The 20627-nt window shown below is 40.0% G+C and overlaps 1 protein-coding gene across 1 annotated transcript in view; it reads right to left on the bottom strand.

The window, feature by feature from the left end:
- The window catches only part of ARHGAP24 (Rho GTPase activating protein 24), a 242091-nt gene that overhangs the window by 156853 nt on the left and 64611 nt on the right, over positions 1-20627 (bottom strand). The window contains exon 3 of the mRNA XM_062574314.1: positions 85-172. Coding sequence (XP_062430298.1) covers positions 85-172 — 88 coding nt within the window. The remainder of the gene's footprint in view (positions 1-84; positions 173-20627) is intronic.

Here is a 20627-nt window from a genome sequence, read left to right as displayed (position 1 = left end):
CTGTTCTGGCTGAACAGAACTGGTCATTTGTCACTGAGAACAAAAATGCAAAGGCTAATTTTTAGGAGGTGTAGAATATCCTACCTGGTACAACTTCAAAAAGGAACTTTCCTGGACTTTCTTCACTGCATGGATGCTCAATTACTCTGTTGCCAGGCAGAAAGATGGTACCCTAAAGAAAAAAAAAAAAGAAAAACAACAAACAAATGGGATCAAAACTGCTACCTTGCTTTTGGTAAGACTAATGCTTCTCCTTTTTGGACTGAGTATACCTGAATTTGTGTTGCTGCTACTGGGCAGCTGACTTCCAAAAGGAGACTGAGGAGAGTTTATCCAAAAAGCCAGGACCATATATTGCCTTAATTGAGGTGTTCAATAATAGTTTTAAATTTTTCCCATGTCCTTGGTTTGCGATACCATGCAAATTTTGTATTAACCACAGCTAACTGTGCTGCTGGGGAAATTCATATGGGATTAAACAAAAGGGAAGGATAGCAGTGTCTGTGAAATGCTGAGAAGCAACAAGTACAGGACAGGATCAACTTATCTAGCTAGATTCCTTTGCAAAACCAGACGTTATGTGGGCAAAAGAATAACATGTCTACATGCGGGACACATCTCCCCTTTCCTACTCTGTGCCCTTTCCTTACCATCCCAGGGCAAGCAGTACAGAGAAAACATCCTACTTCACCCACTAGCGGCATACCAGGCAACAAGAGCTGGGTTTAAAGACAGCATTTGCTAACAGCACCTCCTCTCTGTTAGCTTCTCTGCTCCCTCTGTTGTCTGAGCAAAGACTAACCTTCGTGACTTCATTTCTCCCTTTTCTTCTCACTCCTTCACAGCTTCACCTCCTCCTTGGCCTTTGCCTAGCCAGAGACAGCAGATAACATCCGTTACCAAAAGCAAGGCCTTTCTTCTCTACACTGCAACTGTCGGAACATTTCTGGAGCTGCAATGGAGTTAAGACCTCACCGCATTTTGTTTGTTTGTTTTCCTCTTCGCCTTGACAGATCTGACAGAGACACTATCCTTTTCTCTGAGAGCTCTTTCACATCTTCAGATGTTAGAACTCCTCCCAGTACCATTTCTTCCTCAGTTGGCAGGCCATCCTTAATGAAATTATGCTGGGATGGCTGTTGAGGGGTAAGTTTTCAGAGCAGTATACCAAGAACTGTACTATGTACCACCTCTCCATCACCATTAACATCAGATAATGCCTAGTTACCAGTACTTCGCAATTACTGCATAGTAGAGCCCCATCTCCAAAGTAAATAGGTTGTCTAATTCTCACAGTTTAGACATTGAGTATCATTTTCTGTAGTAGTTTTTAATGAACTCTGCTTCTAAATATCTACCAAATCCTATATATAAACAGCAGTAAGAAAAGCACCAGGAAAGAAAGTTTATTCTGATACCCAGCATTCAATCTTCTCACACAGAAGACATTACAAATCAGAGACCTCTTAGAAAAAACTTATCCAAAGTAAAAAATGTATCACAAAAATCAGTTTTTCAAACAACTTGAGTGGAAATTGATGCTCTTCTAGAAGCTATCTTCCTTTGCTTCTGCTACAAAAACAGCATCTTTTAATAGCTGTAATGCTCCAAAGCTTTCTGTGAAATACCTTATAGGACAAGAACTGCATCATGAACATGGGGAAGTGGTAAGAGTGAAAAGATACAAGTCACAAAATAACTAGGTTTTCATGTAACAGCTGGAGAACAGACCATTCAAAAATACTGCAAAACCAATAAACAAACTTTTCTGAAAGCTACAGGAGGGCAGGAATAGTAATCTATACAAAGTGTTTTGTAAACTTAGCTACGTGTCTCTTCTGCCACGTGTAATAAAACTTTAAGACTGGTACAATTATCTTGACCATTATAACTGCCAACTTGAGCTGTTTCTAACTAAAAAAGCTCCACACAGCCCATGGGATGGGCAAAACCCAGTCTTCATTCTGGAATAAATTTTCCTGGCTCAGAAGCTTGTGTGAGTGCGTGCATAACATTAGACATAATTATACATTACGCTATTTAATTAAGCAAACATGCAAAATTAAGGAGACCTGGCCTATTACACTGTAAGCTAAATGACCTTCTAAGACAGAAAATGAAAAACACATTTAACTTTGCTGTCAACTCATTAGCTATACATATGCTGTAAACAGTCTGATCAGTGCGATACTTTCTGATTTTTTCATATAAAAACCCTTTTAATACTCATTTCAGTGAGCTGTCTCAGTAACAAATTTTTGAGAAAATAAGAACAGTCATAATATTGGTCAGCTTGGCTACTGCATTTTACAAGTGAAACGTATTTCATCTACTGCAATTAGAAGCCTAAATCCATGCATGATAACTTAGTAATAAAGCATCCCAGACAGCAACACCATACAGAGCATTGCTGTGGTTTAAAAAGAGAACGTGCACTCAGATGGTAATTTGGTTTACTTTACTGTGTATTTTCAGAGCTATCATTGGAAACACAAGTGCACGTGAAATAAACTTTGTTTTTTTAAATAAAAATAGCTTCGTTTACGCAACACGCACCTGCACGCCTCAGACTAGTGAGGAAAGTTTAAAAAAATAATTGCAGTTCTTTCGCTTCCCATTCTGTCTGCTTTCACACCAATCTGTCTGCCTTTGCCATACAGTAATACTTCCCCTTTGGTAAGCTCTGCAGCTGTCTGTGTAACACAGCAAGATGATTTGGAGTGCCCCTCTGCTTTGTTTCTTGCCAGCCAGCAGCATGTTGCACACGGGTACGCCAGCATCCAGAGCACACATCTGTATTGCCATGAAACCCCTGCATGTCGCACACGCCTCCGGGCTGGGGATTTGATATGAGCAGCCCGACTCCAGGCCGCGTGCCAGCCCTTGCTCAGTCGCCTTTGCACGCCCGTATGTCTAACATCTGACCCATCTTTACAGCTTGGATAATCCAAAGCGTATGGAGTATCAAAGGGAGTTCTGACGGTTCAAAAGGTTAAACACCTATTCTTCCCTTTTGTCTTTAATGCCAGAGGGGAAATACGAGAAAAGCGAGCGTGGAGCCTTGGGCACCTTATAGGATAGCCATTTGCACAGAAGAGATGAAAGCAATTTCCAAGAACAGTAGTGTTTTGACTTGAATATTAGACCATTTAAATGTTTTAAAGCTAAAAAACTTCACATTGTTCCACAGCAAACTTCGCAAATCATTCAGAACTGTTAGGAAAAAAGGATCTCACCCCAAGACTACAGACTGGATCAAAATGTTCTACTTCAAAAAGAAATAACAAAAACCGAAGCGGCCACATGGAACTAGATGCACAATTTATAGTAAATGTACAAGAAAGGGAAGTGGAGAAAAAGGTGGTCATGACCAACACCTTTGTCCCTGTTGCCACTCTGTTTGCTGCCGCGTGCCGCACAGCATCAGGAGCGTTCTGAAGAGTCCTACCCCTGTAAGCCTGGTCGCTTTTCCATCCCCAAAGCTTCTGTCCCAACCACAGCACTTCTGCTTCTCAAGCTTCGGGTGACTCACTGGACACAAGACATTTGGGTTGCTCAAGAACCATTGCCCTTTTTCCTAACCAAACCTCAAGCCCACTTTCAGAAGAGTTTCTCTCACAAACACAGCACATTTCAACAGCTCACCGTTGTTCCAAACCAAGGAACACCCAAATACCAGTAGAACAACGTTTTCACTGAAGGTTTGCATAGATGAAGCCTCTAACAGAGGAATAAGTACTTTTCAGTTGATGAAGTGCATGCCAAAATACTGCAGTTCAGTGAGGATGGCATACGTCTCCTTTGAATTGCAATCACAGAACTAGTTTCACTCTCCAAGAGATACTTCCCTTGTCCCCCTATCCCCGGCAACATTTGGAGCACCATTCTGCAGATGAACACCATACAGAAGACAGAAGAGACCCAACAGTCACCACAGAAGCGTTTCATGACAGTCGGCTGACACATTACATTTTTACCTTGCATGCTTACTACAACAGAGCAGCGAAGCAGCTCTGAGCTTTGATCACTAGTTCTTTTCCATGACTGTTTCCCAGGAAAAACTGGCCTTCCCTGTTTGAGCTTCATTTTTTTGAAGCAGACCTACTCATCACCAGTGTTCAAGAGATACTGGATTTCTCCTAAGGAAGCTTATGGGACAAGGAGTTCCCATGACTGTTTTCAGATGTTGACGGGCAACTACAGAAAGAAATGCTTGATCTTAAATACAGCTTCATGAATTCTACCCAAAAAGCACACAGACACATGAAGGAATGAACTGCCTTACTGCTGAAAAGTCATGTCTTCCGTATTTATTCTAATAGTGTTCCAAAGGCTTAACTGGTCTATTTGCTTGCTTAAAGTTTGTCTTGCCACTCCTTACAAAAAGCTGTTTGAGAAGCCCACAGTATCTGCAGTCATACCAGGTATTCTCCTTGCCCCTCCAATTATGTTACTTATAAAATATTATTAAATTCTTTTTCTCACTTAAGCTAAGCGATGCTTTTATGTATGTGTTTTTCTTGTCCAATGGGAAACTCTTCCCAGAGGTTTTCTTGTACCTTCACATAGTTTCAGTTAATTTATAGGATTTTCATGCAGCTGCTGCTTCTTTGTCTGCTGCTAGAAGGTGGTTAAACACATCATCACAGAACTCCCTGCTTTGGTTAGGCAGCAAAGGTTTCTACAATCTCCTGCCTGCCAAAGTGCAGCAGTAAAAGAAACCGAGCCCAGTTATTCATGCCTATCTTTAGGAATGCTCCCAGGCGCGTGGTCCACCTATCAGCTGGGCTGCAGCCATGAGAAATAACGGTCCTCAGAAAGGGTGCAAAGCAAGCCTACAGCCCACAGCTACCTGCTATTCTCCTTGCCAAGCTCCCTCCCTGTGTAGATGATACAGATTAAACATCTCCACAGTTCTTAGGAAAGGTTTATGCATAGTAGGGAAGAGGAGGAGTTGGCTCTCAGGGAGATAGGAAGGTCATCAGCTAGGGCGGAGGCAGCTGGGAGGGACAGAGGCAGAAAGGACTTTTGGCTACACATCTCCGTTGTACAACCCACACTCACGTATAACGTGCAATGCTGCTGTGTGGTTTTTTTTTGTCGCTATTGGTGTTTGCAGAAAATCTTGAGTCATACATGAACATACACAGTGTGCATTTCTACTCAGATAGCATCTTCCACTGAAAAAGAAGAGATGCATTTGACAGTGTTCTCAATCACACTAGTATTTATAAGGCAGTCTTAAAGGTATCAACTGTATTTCATAGGAAAGCCTATTAATCAGTGCAAATTAAAAAACATGCACAAGCATATACACATATTCACGTCTATACTCCCATACATGAACTGTAAGTTCATAAAGAGGTAATACATCGCAAAGGAGGAAACATGCAGAAGGCTGATTTGAGTTTTCTGTACATTGTTTCCTTACATACTGCTACTTTTGCTTTTAAACTATCACAGAAATGGAATACCTTAAGTCCAAGAGAACCCCTTGCACTGTCAGCAATCTACAGACATGAGACGAGGGTGGAATATTTTTTATCATATGCAAAACTGCATTTACACTAAGATCAAAAATAAAAGCTGTACTGAGTTCGCAAAAAGCACTTTTCAACTGAGAGCCCAATTGGATTTTCAAAGTCACAATATATTTTCAAGATCTCTGTAGAACCATTGGCTTGCAGAAGAGCCCAGCAACTCTGAAAAACAGGACATAAGCTTAACTGCCTACCTTTGGCTATCCATATTCCATAATCATGGTCCTGATCCTATCAGCTTGACACAGGGACAGTAGTACAACTTTGCAACTTCCCTGAATCAACTGAGACCTGAGAATTAACCAGCTGGCCCAAAAACACAGAGCCGAGACACTGCAGCACAGAGCGCAGCCTTCGCTGCTGCTCGCTCTGTGAAACTCCAAGGACCCAGAGCACTCTTCACCCTGCGGCACAGCCCAATGCAGCAGGCGCTCACCACCGGCTGACCATCCTGACCTCCTCTGCCTTGTCCAGCACAGAGTCTTTGGTTTGTTTTCATCCTGGTGCACCTCTGGTGTTTACTCTTACTGCCCATTGTGAAAGCAAACTGTTCAAGCCTTGGTCTGCCGAAAAAGCATCCTCTGTCAGAGGTCAGCTCCTCGCTCCAAATTCACTGGCCTCCCTAGCAAGAGCATTAGGGTGTGTGGTGTAAACATGAGGCACTTGCATGGGGTTAGACAGTAAAGGCCGATAAGCCACTATGCTGCTCTCATGTGACTGCTAGCACTGGTCACCACATTACATATATCTGATTAAGTAATATTAAATAACAACGATTGATTTCAAAACATTTCAGGAATTTATTTTGCTGCCCTATATTTATAATCTACCAACTAATTTGGTGCAACTGCTTTGCAACAAATCTATAGCCTGAGAATTACCATGAGTGAGTTTAAAAGGCTGTAACTGTGAATCAAGCAGAGTAAGTGCTTTGACTTATAATCTCCAATGATATTTTGAAGCTATGTAATTGCAACTCTTCAATTAAAACAGTAAGCAGCTTCTTATAGAGATCTTTTAGCCCTTCGGTACCTTAAGCATTTTTCCATCTCATTGGTAAATATTACATAATAAAACCAAATTTTACTAATATAATTTTTACTGAATTGCCACTGTAAAATATATGTAGTATCAGGTTATCTAGCACACACAACAGGAATTAGATGACAATAAAAAAAGTTACAACAAAAGGCATAGCTATAAAAGAACAAACCATATGTTCTATACTTCAGAATGATGGATCTTTGTATTATTTAAGCAACCAAAAGGTATGGAAGCAGTAAAATTACTGAAAGAGATTATGTAGTCATTGTCTTCAAGTTCCTGCAGCCACTTACACTTTTGCTGAATGCACAGTGGGAGAACAATAAATCCTATCATATTAGAGGCATGCGGGGGAGCTATTTAGATTTTAGGGGATATATAATATGCCAAGAATGAATACAGAGAGGAGGACAGAGAAGTCACAAAAGAAACAGGACTGCTTGGATAAAATTCAGTCAATACACAGCATATATTTTATTGGCAAAAATGCATTTGACATTTTCTCCTCCCACTGTGTTAACATATTACTTTGGTTTGTTTCCGTTGAAAATACAGAATTGGCATTTCAGTTGCAGAAATTCTGCAAACAGTATAAAGAGATTTGCCCTTTACCTAAGAAAAAAGCAGCTTAACACTTAGCTCTTTGCTTAACTTTAAAAAGAAAAAAAATTTAAAAAAATAAAAAAATTAAAAAATTAAAAAAAAAATTTTTTAATTTAAAAATTAAAAAACAAATTCATTTCTGCTGTGGTCAATACTGCTCTGCTGTGTTTGGGAAGCAGCACTGAAATATTTATTCTGATACAGCAGGATTAGACCTGCCAACTTTAAAGATACTATAATTAAAACTTAGTAAAGATTTTTCTGTCTTCTTCTCTTGCCATACACTTCACTTAATGGTTCAGGGCCTCTTTCTGCTTGAAGAAAATTTCTTTCCTCAGTGAATGAAGAATTCCTGGTTTGAACAGCCTCCAAAAACTCTCCCCCCAGCCCTGAAAGACTGTAGCAAATTAAATTGTGAAGCCTCAGAAAACTCAGTTCGTCTAAAACCAGAGCCTAGTTAAACACATGTTGCATGCCTACAGATTTCGCTTCTATTATGAAGAGAGAAGAATGGCAACCTTCTGACCATGCTAGAAACAACATCTGAAATTATTTGAAGCTTTCTACATCTCTACATCTACCCCTCAGCCTTAACTGCTACCTTACTGCTGAAAACAAAACTTGAAATGTTATTTTGCCACCTGTAGGTGCTACCAGATATTTTAAAGGGTTTCAAACAGATCTTGGATTAGAATGAAGCAGCTCTGCTTCCTAAAGTAGATTTGCTGTAGTATCTAGAGAAGCTTAACACCTTGTTTTACCCATCCTCTCGTGGCTTCTCCCTTATAAGTGAGCTTATTCACTTATATATATAGACAGCTTCTGTGAGAAACGCTGTTGTTCCTGCTGTGCTTTTGCTTTTCTTCCCCTTTTTGCCATAGGGAGGTTTAAGGTACTGGAGAGATATTTAAGAGGTGAGCAAATTCACAAGTAACACTCCTGACAGTTACCTCAGGCACAAAGACATTGTAGACCTCTGTTCCCACGGGTGCAATTTTGGAAGGAAGAATTAGAACTGTAATTTGTGAGAGATGAGACAGGGTGAGAGGGAGCTCAGGTAATAAAACAGAGCAGGCCATAGGTCTGGGGCTGCTCTTCAGGGAATGCTGGGGAGCTCTAGGGTAAAAGGTGCCTTTCAGGGGAACGCGCTGCCACTGCTGCGTTACTCATGACAAGGACCCCCTAGCATTTTCTGAATGCAAAGACAAGACCTATAAATAAATATGGATAGAGCATTAAGGACTAATGAATTCAAGCAAAGCTCATTCTGCAGTTCTGATAAAAACTAGACTTCATAAAATTCATTACATTTTGATCAATGGACAACAGACTAGAGTACTACTGAACTACTTTAGAAGTCAGAGGCAATTATGAAAAATATTACATCTAGTAGCTCTGGTCAATATGTTACTTAGCTTATTATTAGAGCTATTTTTTCTCCTTTTTCTGTACCAGTGTAGAAAGCAGCCAATAAAGCACAATGCTTTTTATTTTATCAGAATGCATCAGATGAGAAAGCCTTGCTTAAGCAATGTTACAGACCTCTCACAAAGAAAATTGCAGACTTCTAGTTCTGCGAGTATCTAGGCCAAAACAATGAAGTTACTCCCTAAAAAGGTGATGACTAGCAGCAGAAAATTTCAAGTATGGCCTCACATTTATATAAGTTCTCTAGTGACAGTCTTGACAGAACCAGCAGCATTATGAGATAATGCAGCATTTATGACAGAGCAGATGAAATAGTCATTAAATATTGAACTGAACAGTTCTCAAGCTAAGATTCAGAAGGAGGAAAAAAAATTTTTTTATCCCTAGAATTGAACCGTCTATTCCATCTTGACTTTTTTTTTTTTTGAGAAGGTGCAGAACCAGCAGTCACTGCACACAGTCACCTTATCAACAAGGGTCAATTGGATGGTTTTTTTTTGTTTGTTTGTCTGTTTTTTTTTTTTTTTTTTTTACTTTTATTGGCTGAATTCCCACAGCTGATGGAAAGGATCAGGATCTAGTCCATGATAGAAAACAAAGCATTTAGATTAACAGAACTGCTAATGATAATCAAGGTGCTTTTTTAGGGATGTTTCTGAATTATGCTTTCACACTGGGAGAGCATTTACTTGCCAGGAAAGCGGCCTACAACTCAGGGAAAACAGGGTAAGGGCTAAGTACAGTACGCCCGTATAAAAAGAGCTGAACAGTTACGGATGGCTTCCATAGCAGATTGTCGGGACATGGCCCATCATAACAGGCAATAGCCGAACATAAGCTAACAATATCACAACACTGAAAGGAGTAAATGTCAGCCTCGAACACAGAGGATGGAGCAAGGAGTAACGTCTCTGTTCACCTGCAAACTGCTGCAGTCTCAGCCTGAACCCTGGGGAGCCCTGGGCTGGAAGACAGCAGCAAACGCAGCAGGCAGAAGGCAAGGGAAACCAGCAAGACTGACCAGAGCATTAATAACCACAGCTTCTCTCTCGAGCTGGTTGATGGGCCAAAGGAAGATGAAGCAATTTACTCCAAAATAACCATATACTCCAATGCAGAGCCTTTTAAAAATTTTTCTGAAGACCATAAAACAAGGATTAAAATGAAAAATAGCAATGGTATGTACAAAAATAATACATAAGAAAATGAATTTCATCAAGTTTCACCATTTCCAATTCCCAGGAACACTACCAGTGGCCTGCCTCTGTTGGGGACAGAACATTCACTGAAGTTCAGTGCCAGAAGATAACTCCTTTGCTATCACTCTAACACAGTTACAGTGCTACAAACATGGCCAGAGAAGCACCAGTGACTACAAACAGGGTCAGATTTATCCCAAGCGGAGGTCAGACTGATTCCAAGCACCAGAAATAACACGCTTACCAGTTTCAAAGATTTCTCCCGTAGGATCATATGCTTTTTCCCCTCTTCAGCATTTCTTTTTGACTTACCATATGCTAATAGCCTCATTTATGACAACTTAAATTATGGTACTCTTATAAAGCCTACTGAAAGAAGATTTTCTTTTAATCTAAAAATGAAGACAGCTTTCAAATACACAAAAAAAATCTCCATGTCCACTGTAAACGGGACAAGTAGCTATCAACCACAACACACTGCCCTGAGAGCCTGTGAGGTCTCTATCACTGATGGACTTGAAAAGCAGATTAAGACAAGTATTTATCAGGAATGATTGACATAACTGATCTTGCCCTGGGAAAGGGGGCGCATCAAATCAGTTTTTTTGCGCAATTTCCATCCATGCTGAATTCAAGTAATGAAATCATTTACAATTCCAGCCTATGCAGCTTTTTTCCAAGAAGCTATGTATGGCCAAGCATTTTGCCTGAGGACAATGCATTTCAAAAACATACAGGCAAGCTTGACATTGCTATACTTTCCTAGAAACTGTATGACAAATGTAAAGAAAGGCAGTAAATGGGGACTTGACCATGGGAACATGATTCCCCTAAGCTTTTATACTTTTTTTTTCCTTCTGGATGTGTAAATATTTTCATTTGCTTCTCACTAGAAAACACTCCAGTGGAGTTCAGTCCTGTAAGTTACTGCACGTTTTTTTTTTCATTCAAGAATGAATTATAGTTCCATGTAATAGAATTTTAGGGCTTTGTGGCAAAGGTTATCTTTCTGTTGCAAGGTTTTAAATGTCTATATTGCTTGTTGTTTGTTGGCCTGTAGTTGTTTATATTTTGTCTATGCAAAGCTTATAAGCACTACCGCACTACAAATACTACACTGCCCCACATCAGCCATCTCATTCATCTCCTTCTGGCATCCAGCACAAGGCACGCTGTTGGTTTTCATCTAAGGGATGACACCAATTAGCAGTGATCCTATCTCCGCAAGATTGGGGGTCGTGACTTCTGTACTGTCTGAACAGTAAGCCTGACTGAAAAACCTTGATATACTGATTACAAATTACTTCTACATTAGTACAATTCATAAACAGTAGATGTTCTTTCCAAGTTTCACTTTCAATTCAGCATATTAGCCCGTTTCTTCCATTCTATGATACTATTTGCAGTTTCCAACTGTACTTACCAAATATTTTCTCATCTTTATAACTGAGCTGAATAACATGATTCTAGTTTTTCTGTGATGTTCTAGTTGCATCTTATGCATGAGGCATTTTAGTAATATGTTGAAAAAAATCCTTAAATATTTTTTAAAGGATAGTTTTACATACAGAGTGGAGAATTTCATCTGACTCTTGTTTCCATACTAGAATGGGTGTCAGATACTTAATGAATGCAAACATACAAAACACTGACAGATATCTAAATGTACTGATTTTGCCAAAGAAAGCAGGCACTTTTGCAAAGAGGTAAGAAGGTGTTCTAAAGATCTAGGCCCTTTGGCAAAAGTAGGTACCTTAGTAGTATGTGTGAATGAGATTTTTTTTTCTCCGGTGCCCCAGCTTTTGGTGAAATTTTGAAGTGACATCACATATCAAACAGAAAAAGAAATTTTGTAGAATGTAGGCAAGGTCTGCGTGTTTCACTGTAACAAAGGAAAAAAATTCATTAAATTTGTGTTAGTCTGCTCAGAATATAGAAAAATCTGTATATAGAAAAGCAGGGCTGGCAGATTTCAGCCATGCAAAGTACCAATGTAACATAACAGCCCTAAGCTTCCTGTCCAGTTTCACAGGACATGGGCATAATTGTGCAATTTTGCTCACAAGCATTCGCATAAGCTTTTTTGCGTGCACTCCAGCTTATACCCTTGCCGTCAGAGCTCTTAACAGCTAGGGTAGTTCTATGAATTCATCCAAGTCACAAAGTAAACCTAGGATAATGCAAAACACATTCAAAGACTGCTACATACAAACAAAACCTCCTCCAAGTGCTAGTTTTTAATTGACAATGATTTCCCTCAGACACCCCAGCAGAGAGGCCAGTTCACTATTCCCACAGGAATCCAGAAGTTGCATTATACATTATGAAAATCATACACCAACACAGGTTGGAAGGTGCTGCACTCACTCAGAAGACAGCCACAGAAAAGAGCCCCCTTGTCCCCAGTCTTTATTCCAAAAGCTTGACTACAAGGACGCTGGGGGAGACCACATTAGAGGCCTTGAGAAAGTCAAGGTACAGAACTGCTTCTCCTATATTCCAAGCCACTCCTCGCATCCAGCTGGCACTGCTGGCCTTCTGCCACACTGCTCAGTCTCTCACAGTGGCTGCAGCCCTCCCTGAATGCCACCAGTCCTCCTCAGTGCCTGGGTTTGCCCATGGGATCCTGCCAGATAGGGCCCTGACAAACTGCAAGCCTGGGGCTGTGATCCTGCAGCCATCCCCCTCACATCCCTCCCACAGGGTTTTAGTCTCCGCCACCTCCCAGCCACAGCATTCGAGGCCACCCTCACCTCTGCATCGCCACTGCTTTTTCCCTTGCTCAAGAGCATCAGAACAAAATCTGAAAGAACTGGTCTTACAAACTAAAGCTGTCTATAAAAATAGCCAATATTTTTCAAGGTTATGTTCTCTCTCATTATAGCACTAAGGCCAGTGAAAGTAAATAAGATTTTAGTAACTTGGATTTTCACTTATTTTCCCTGATAAGAATGAAGTTATTTTACAATATTCTGTAGAAATAGAGTAAGAATAAGTGATTGTACTTTATTAAGGTGTTTTGTGGTTTTTCATACCATTTATATATTTTTGTATAAGACAGTGTGATAAACTTTCTTCAGACCTCCCGGGGGGTATTTTGCAGAGTGCCAGACAGTCTAGGGTAAATATGGACTCAGGGTGATTGGAGGCCAACAGAGTTAACTGCACTGCAGCAGCCGCTCTATCCCACACTGTATGAAGTATTAACATAAATAGTTTAGATTCCATGCCGCTATTTTAACAAATAACCAAAATATAAGTTACCATGAAAGTTTCTATGGTCTGCAGGAGAGGCTGCAGTATCCCTCAAGAAAGCAGAGAATGCTGTTTGCAATTTATATAAGATGAGAAATCCTTTGACAAAGTTTGCACAACAGGTGAACAGGAACAAAACTCCTCATTTTCTGGCAAACCTACTAAGCTTTTGGCCACTGGACTATTCCCAGCCTTGAGTTTATTGTGAAACAGGGTTGTTCCTACCAGCAAGGAAAATAGTTCGTATCTACTGGAAGTATCTGGTGTCAACACTTTGGTATCTGCCTTTTTTTTTTAAAAAAAAAAAAAAAAAAAAAAAAAGAGGGACAGCTCCTGAAGTGTTAAGCATTTGTGAAAGGCACATTTATTTCTGCTGCATGTATATTTTCTTCAAAGTGAAAACACAGGCCAAAGCTGACCACAAGGATTTAAAAATGTTTAATTTGGAACCTAAATTAAAGTTTGGCGAGGGGGGAAGTTGCTTGTGAAATTTTTTTTATGACTTTGTCTAACAGGACTCAGTAGTTTGACCAGCAGCAAAACAGGAAAAACTCCTGAATTCCACTCTCACAGTTGGGCTACTGAAAAAAAGCTTCAAAAATTTAAATCAGAATAGACAATTAAGGTACTTAACATACTAAGATTTTATATCTCCTGTACTCCTACCACCAACACCTATTACTGATCAGGCCTATTTCTTGCAATAACATACTTTTGGCAGCACACACAAAGAAACAGCAAGTTGACAGCACTAGCTCTGCCTGCTCCTGATTGTCACACGTTGAGCAAATGAGTCCTCAGAGATAAACACAAGCAGCAGCTGATTCCACCAAATAAACATAGAAATGTTATTATATTGACTACTATCACTGATCTGAGCAGCGGACAACGCCATTAGTCAAAATCATAAGAACAGATAAATATATGTATGGTCACTGGCTCCCTGAGGCAGCGTAGAGATCTTCTGCAGACCCAGACAGCATGGCATTTATCTTTATGCACACGTTCAAAGCCTACAAAATTCCAAGTTCCACTTAACTCCACTCTTAGAATAGGCTTGCAAAATAGAGACTTGGGTGAACCTTCTATGAAGCATTAAATCCTGTCTTATGGCGCTTTATGCACTCTCCCAGTTCCTTCGTCTTCATAGGTTCTCTCTCTCTCCCTCCATTCCTCTCTCTCCCATACACAAAAAAACACCCTAGTTTATTTTTGGTTTACCCTCAAAAGTATCATCTTCCTTTTCAAAATTCTGGAGGAAATCATTTCCCATTAGTCTCATGACTTCTGGTCTCCTTAGGCTCCCAACAGAAAGCTGGTTCTCTATGGCTTTGAACAAGAAGCCCATCCTCACGGCTCAGTTGCAGTAAACCTAGGTAAGATTTAATGGCCTCTTTTGCCAGTTTGCTGCAACTCTAATTAAAGTATCAGAGGTGTCCCACTTCAAAGTTTTCGTTAAATGATTTTTCAGAGCTCCCGAAATAAGGCAAGTCTCAGCAAAGGCAAATGACCACATTAATTTGACTTTTTTGGTTAAGTAAGGAAAAGTTCATTAACAACTTTAACAGGTGGTAAATTTGGCAGCTCTACTCTGTGTAGACAGATTCATCATGCATTTCATTTTGAAACATTTATGTGAGAATGCATTCACTGAGATAAATTATCTTGTTCACAAAAGCATTCTGTTCAGGGCTGCTATTTTAACTGTTACAATCAATCAAATTACGTTGTAAAAATGTTAGTATCAATTTTGACAATTATCATCAAGTATTTATAACTTTGGAATTCTTCTCATTTGTTTCCTACTCCAATTTCAGCAATTTTTACATTTTAACAGACAGTAGTCAACAGAACACAGAAAACAAGCAGGGTAATTCACACAATGGAGTCCAATGGATACACAGACCAGAACAAAGTTACAGGTGAAATACTTTAGAAATGCCGTGTAACAACCACAAGACAACACGCACAGCTTCATGAATGTATTCTGAAGATGGGCTGTGCGGGATGATATGAAATACTGCTGTCATAGAAAAGCAAAATTTCAGCCTTCCCAATGCTCTTCATAAAACAACTGTGCTTAGAAACATCTGTCTAAAGGAAATGGGAGGATGGCACTACTGCTTCTTTTAATTCAGCAATTCAGTTATTTGTATAGGACCCACAAAACCTAGGCTCAACTCCCATCTTTTCATACGGGCACTCAAAGGAGAGGTCCCTTCTGCAGGGTAAGCAAAGGGAGGCTGGGTGCTCCTAATGTCTCCTGGAAAATTGTTTTCCCTAGGAACAAAGGAATTAAATGCTTCCAGTTTGGATGAGAAACGCTACAGCCTCATATCCCAGATCTCATCCTTCCGGCTAAGGAGCCATTTGGAAATGCACGCTCTTTGATCCAACAAGCATTTAAGTATTTATATAATGATAAACTACTCCAACAGGGAGATCTGCTGAGTGGCAACACAAACAGAACAAAAAAGCTCTCCATCCTGAGCATAGGAGCTCCCTTAACGTGCACAATTATAAACATTATAGTCACGTCAATCCAAAATGAACAAGTCCGTTTCAAGCAACAGTACCTGTCTACTTTTAGCACTGTTATGAAACAAAAAGCTATTTTCCACAGCTGTGAATTAGAAATTCCATCTCTAAACAATCTTCTTTCCTTCTCGTAAGACAGGTTTGTATCAATTATCACTCCAGGGAAAGTATTTTTTCTTTCACAGAGAGATCATCAACTGGTATTACTCCACTCCGGGAGACTGAGCAGACTTTCATTGTGAAACACAAGTTTGCACTACAATTTAACTACCTCCCTCCTGAGTATAAGGTAATGGCTTAGATTCTCATTTGTGCAAAGATTTTTAAAAGTATCGAGTGCTGAGAAGAATTTATGATGAACAAAGTGACTTTTCAGTATAAATGGTGTTATCATCTAGGAAAACCAATACAAGTACCAAACCCTCCAAATGCTCCTGTTTGATGTTCTGTTCACAGTCCTCATGAGCAAGTTTCAGTGTATTTTACCAATACACAGCTGCTTCATAACATACATTCAAGATCTAAGATCTCTTTGGCCAAGAGGCCTTTAAAATGACTGCCACTCAAAAGAACGACAACCACTATCAGCCTTGTAGCATTCTTACCTCTTCTCACCAAAATAGCTACAGTATCTATCCCAAGGGCAGCACACTGCCTCGCATTATAGACACTGTCAAGATTTTCAGGCTTCTGTCATCCATTATTATTAATATTATGCTAACATCAAGAGAGTTTCAATCTGTCCCGGGTCCCTATTGTCCTGTGCAATGTCTTTTTAACAAAGAGTAATTATGAGGACATACAGCAAATATCAGAGCAATGGCAACTTTGTATTTTTCAGTATTTAAACAATAACAAACAAGTAACTACCCATTTGCATCCTTCCACTACTTGCTCTTGAATTTACTATAGTTAAAGGGGGGCGGGGGAAAGATGATTTTAAAATCGAACTGTCCTTGTTTTCACTGGCCAGAGGGGGGGGGGGAATAGGGCAGGAGGATCTCGCTGGTAAAACCTGACATGTCATGTAACAGCATAGTCATGGACTTGCTGCATTCAAGTACCTAGGACTAACCCATATGACATATTCTTAGGTTTTTCTCTACTGCGCTGTGTTTTGTACAGTTGTAAGTTGTATGAACTTCTGCTGGTTACCAACAAGCAAGAAGCATTTCTACATGCCTAGCAGCTAAAAAAAGTTAAATACTTAGAGGTTTAAAGGCATGCTGAAAAGACTTCTCTTACAGCACTTTTGCACCTGCTCAGCCTATTTTAACAACCTTAGAAAGATACTTGATTCAAGCTAGTATAAATGCCTCCATTAAATGGTTCAGTTGGTTAAAAAGCAGAAAAAAACCCAACCCCCATCCAGGGCCCCTGGTTAGTACACTGTGTTAATACCAAGCACAGGATCAGCATCAAGGGCATGCTTTTCAGCTGTAGCTCAGGACTCCGGCAAAGGGAGAAAAAGGAAAAAACTGGGCCAGGACTGCAGGTCTGAAATTAAACCTAAATTAAAACATTTAGCAATGTGCTATAAATTATTTTACCCCCTGCTACTATTTATTACATGTTCTGTTGCCAAAACTCTGCCTTTCAGGATCTACGCTGCATTTGTTCCAGTCATCCTCTGCCAATGCAAGCCACCGCAGCTCACCACAGAGCCACTTTCTGATGATTAACTACATGCTCTGACAGCAAAGAAGTTAGCCTTTCTCTGCAGTGATGAAAATATGAAAGGCTGCAAATTCAGAATTCTGCTCTGCCCACGTCCCACAGATTTTAATTAAGCCACTCAAGGCTGGTCATTTTGCTTAGAGGACATGAGCGTCTGCAGCAAGTGCTGCCCTCCCAGCTCTGGCCTAAGAGGCAGGAGGGGCTCCATTTTCTCCTTCTGTGCATTGCCATGCCACTGAGTGTCCCAGCTGGCAGGGGCATGAGAGCAGCTCCAGGAAGCCAGAGACAATTATGGAAATATTTTCAGACTGCCAACTGAGGAATAAAGAGGACTTCAAGAATGCATTTTGAGGTCATTCAGTTTTATCTACTGCACAAGCCACTCAGCTTGGCAGAGAACTAGAGAAAGCCTCTTTCCCTAGCAACAAGTCCTGTTGTACATGCTGCTTATTAAGCTGCAAATACAGCTTTTATCCCAGAGGTAATGGGCTTAGAGGAGGTTATTCTTAAGCACTAATAGGCTAAAAGAACTCAATTATTTTCATTTAAAGACTAACAAGGCTCTCCTCTGAGATATCCATTCTGTTACTTTATGAGCCATGCGGCACTCGTACCAGTTCCAAGTAAATTAATGGAAGGGGGGAAAAAAGTCATCATGATGGGCCCTTTGAATGGGCACAGACCTTCCATAGTGTTGGAATTCCCTTTCGCAAGAAAAGAGAGAGATCATTAAAAAGCCCATTACAGTACATTAAAGCAATGTACAAGAGTCATGCTAGAGACAAAAACAATTATCACAATAACTGCTAATCAGCAGGGTATTAATTTGGTTATTTTAATGACAACATTTTCAGCTTAGAGAATAAGTGAGAAAAGAAAAACACTTGAATGCTCTTTTTCTTAAGCCACCTGCTATTGACCTAATATCATGGTAACTGTAATGCACAAGAGCTCCTTTCTGACATAATCAAGGGACTATGTGAGATTACAAGGAACAGGCGCACTGTTCCCACCTTGCCATCTTCACTTTTGGGGGAAGAAACATTGCAAAGGCCACCTAGCTTTTCTTCTTTAACTGCCAGTGAAGACCATTTGCCACAAGCCTCTATTTGCACATTAGAAAACTTGTTTCTCTGAGGAAGCAGCAAAAAGCTGTATCTGGTGTCTGAAAGCAAAATAGATGATAGCTTGCATCTCATATAGGTAAAGAATTCTACTGATTTTCTTAACACTTCTGTGCTTCCCACACTTCTATTATTCCTTCGACCTAACAAAGATATTCAGCATTTCTTAGCCAAGTCAGGTAGCCTCATGACACCTCACAAGAGGCCAAGTGAAAAATGCAGACTCTTCTGCCACTGAAGTTAGTTAATACGTTACCGGAGTATGGTTCAAAAACAAAAAAAGCAAAGAGAAAGGCAATCCAGCATTTCTGAGAGCTGTACTTTGTCTTACTGCAGTCAAAATACAGTTTATGTTTCTCAGGTCACTGCTATTTAAACTGTGTCCCTCTAGCTCTGTCTGGCTTTTCTACATGTAGAGCTGAGTAAACAACAGGAAGAACGCCTCTAGGTCCCTCCTCACTCTGCCTCCATGGCAAAATGGCCAACTAATTCAGCCACTTGTTAGCTTGCTTCTTAAAACTGAAATCCCTTAGCTACTGCTTTTCCCCCACAGCTGTTTAAAACCAATATGTAGGTGTTTAAGACCACAGACAAGAGAGCAGAAGTGATGGCCAGAGGTGGCAATGCATCACGTAGTTCAGTCTCAGCTAAATTCATCGAATAGTTCCTGTATTCTTTATTCCATTATGTGTTTTCTCCTTCATCTTTGGAAGAAAGTTCCCACTACCATCAGTTTTCTAGAAAAATGGACTACAATAAAATCCTTCACAAAATTGCTTTATTTTCTCCAAGGCCAGCTCATCCATAGCACACTTCCTAGCGCTATCTGTAATACAATAATTTTGTTTGAATTGACTTATTTTCTTGAAGCGACTTATTTTCTTATCATTTTTTCCTCTTTGCCCTTTAACACCTTGCATCTACCACTGCAGCATGGCAGTGAATGACTTGAGACATTTAACATGGGACAGGCTTTGTCATACTCCTTTAGTTAGACTGACATATCCATGATCAAGCTTTTCCCTAGATGCCCACAACCCAGAAAATACTGATATGTAGGTACAGTCATACGTATTCAATATACAGGAGTACATTATATTTTAGCTATACAACCAAAGGAAGATGTGAACTCCTTAAGATCAGAGCAAAACTCCTAACACCTCGAATGAGGTGGAGAGGAATACTGCATTCGAGAGCAACATTTTAAATATTACAAGCTAACCACACAATGAGCTGTTCCAGTAACAAGGATCAAGATCCATAACACTTCCCAGAGATGATCAGCTGAAGGAGTTCACACCAGAAGCCAAGACAAGTGAATTGCCTAGGAAAAACTACCAGAGCAAGTTCATTACCCATACAGATATTCACGAATCAAAGGACAATAAGTGTTATTCATTGCCTATCCTTAGACTTCAGACTCTACAAGCATTACTTGCTACACTTTCACTGTTTGGTTTTAGCTTGGACAAGTCAAGACAGTAGGTTTCTCAGCCCACTCACTGCCTTCACAGGGTCTCTGCCCAATTAAAGCAGCATTTATCCTCAAGTGTTAGTACCAGCCTGAATCAGGCCACAGCATCGATTGCTAACTGAGTGCATGCTGGATACTGCAGCAGCAGACATCTCATCTCATCTTTAATGAGAAACTCAAAAACCTGCATTTTATTGGAAGAGGAAAAAAGAAAAAGACAAGACAGATTCAGGTGTCTGAAAGAGTCCTCTCCAAAGCCAACCCATCACCGAAATTTAAGCTTTTTAGTCTGCTTGCCAACACGGCAGGTAGCTCAGTGGACACTGAGAATACTGTAGTTCGACACTGAGAATACTGTAGTTCAGTTTCCTAGATTCTTACTAAAATATAGATTAATTTCTATATGATCAACTGCTTTCTTCAAATGAAGATAGTATTTTGCCCATCATTAATGCCATATTAATTTATTTTAATTTCCATTGTAGTGTCAGAGCTGAAATAAGTAGTAGTAATTTCTAGCACTTAACATCCACCCCCCCCCCCCCAAAAAAAAGGGAGCCTCATATTTTAGAGAGTGTGTCCAACGGAGCACTGAAAACTCACTAAGACATCTTGGTTTTATCTGAAGTCTGACTTGCATATTTAGGCAACTAAGTGAAAGGCAATCTGAGTCTAAACCTAAATGCACAGGCCCACTTCTACAGAAACACTCAAAAACTTTCAGAAATCTGTGTGAACATTCTAA

The sequence above is a fragment of the Rhea pennata genome, chromosome 4 (genome assembly GCF_028389875.1).
Source record: "Rhea pennata isolate bPtePen1 chromosome 4, bPtePen1.pri, whole genome shotgun sequence".
Taxonomy (NCBI): Eukaryota; Metazoa; Chordata; class Aves; order Rheiformes; family Rheidae; genus Rhea; species Rhea pennata.
Note: the sequence above shows the minus strand (reverse complement) of the source record. Positions and strands in the feature narration are given on the sequence as shown.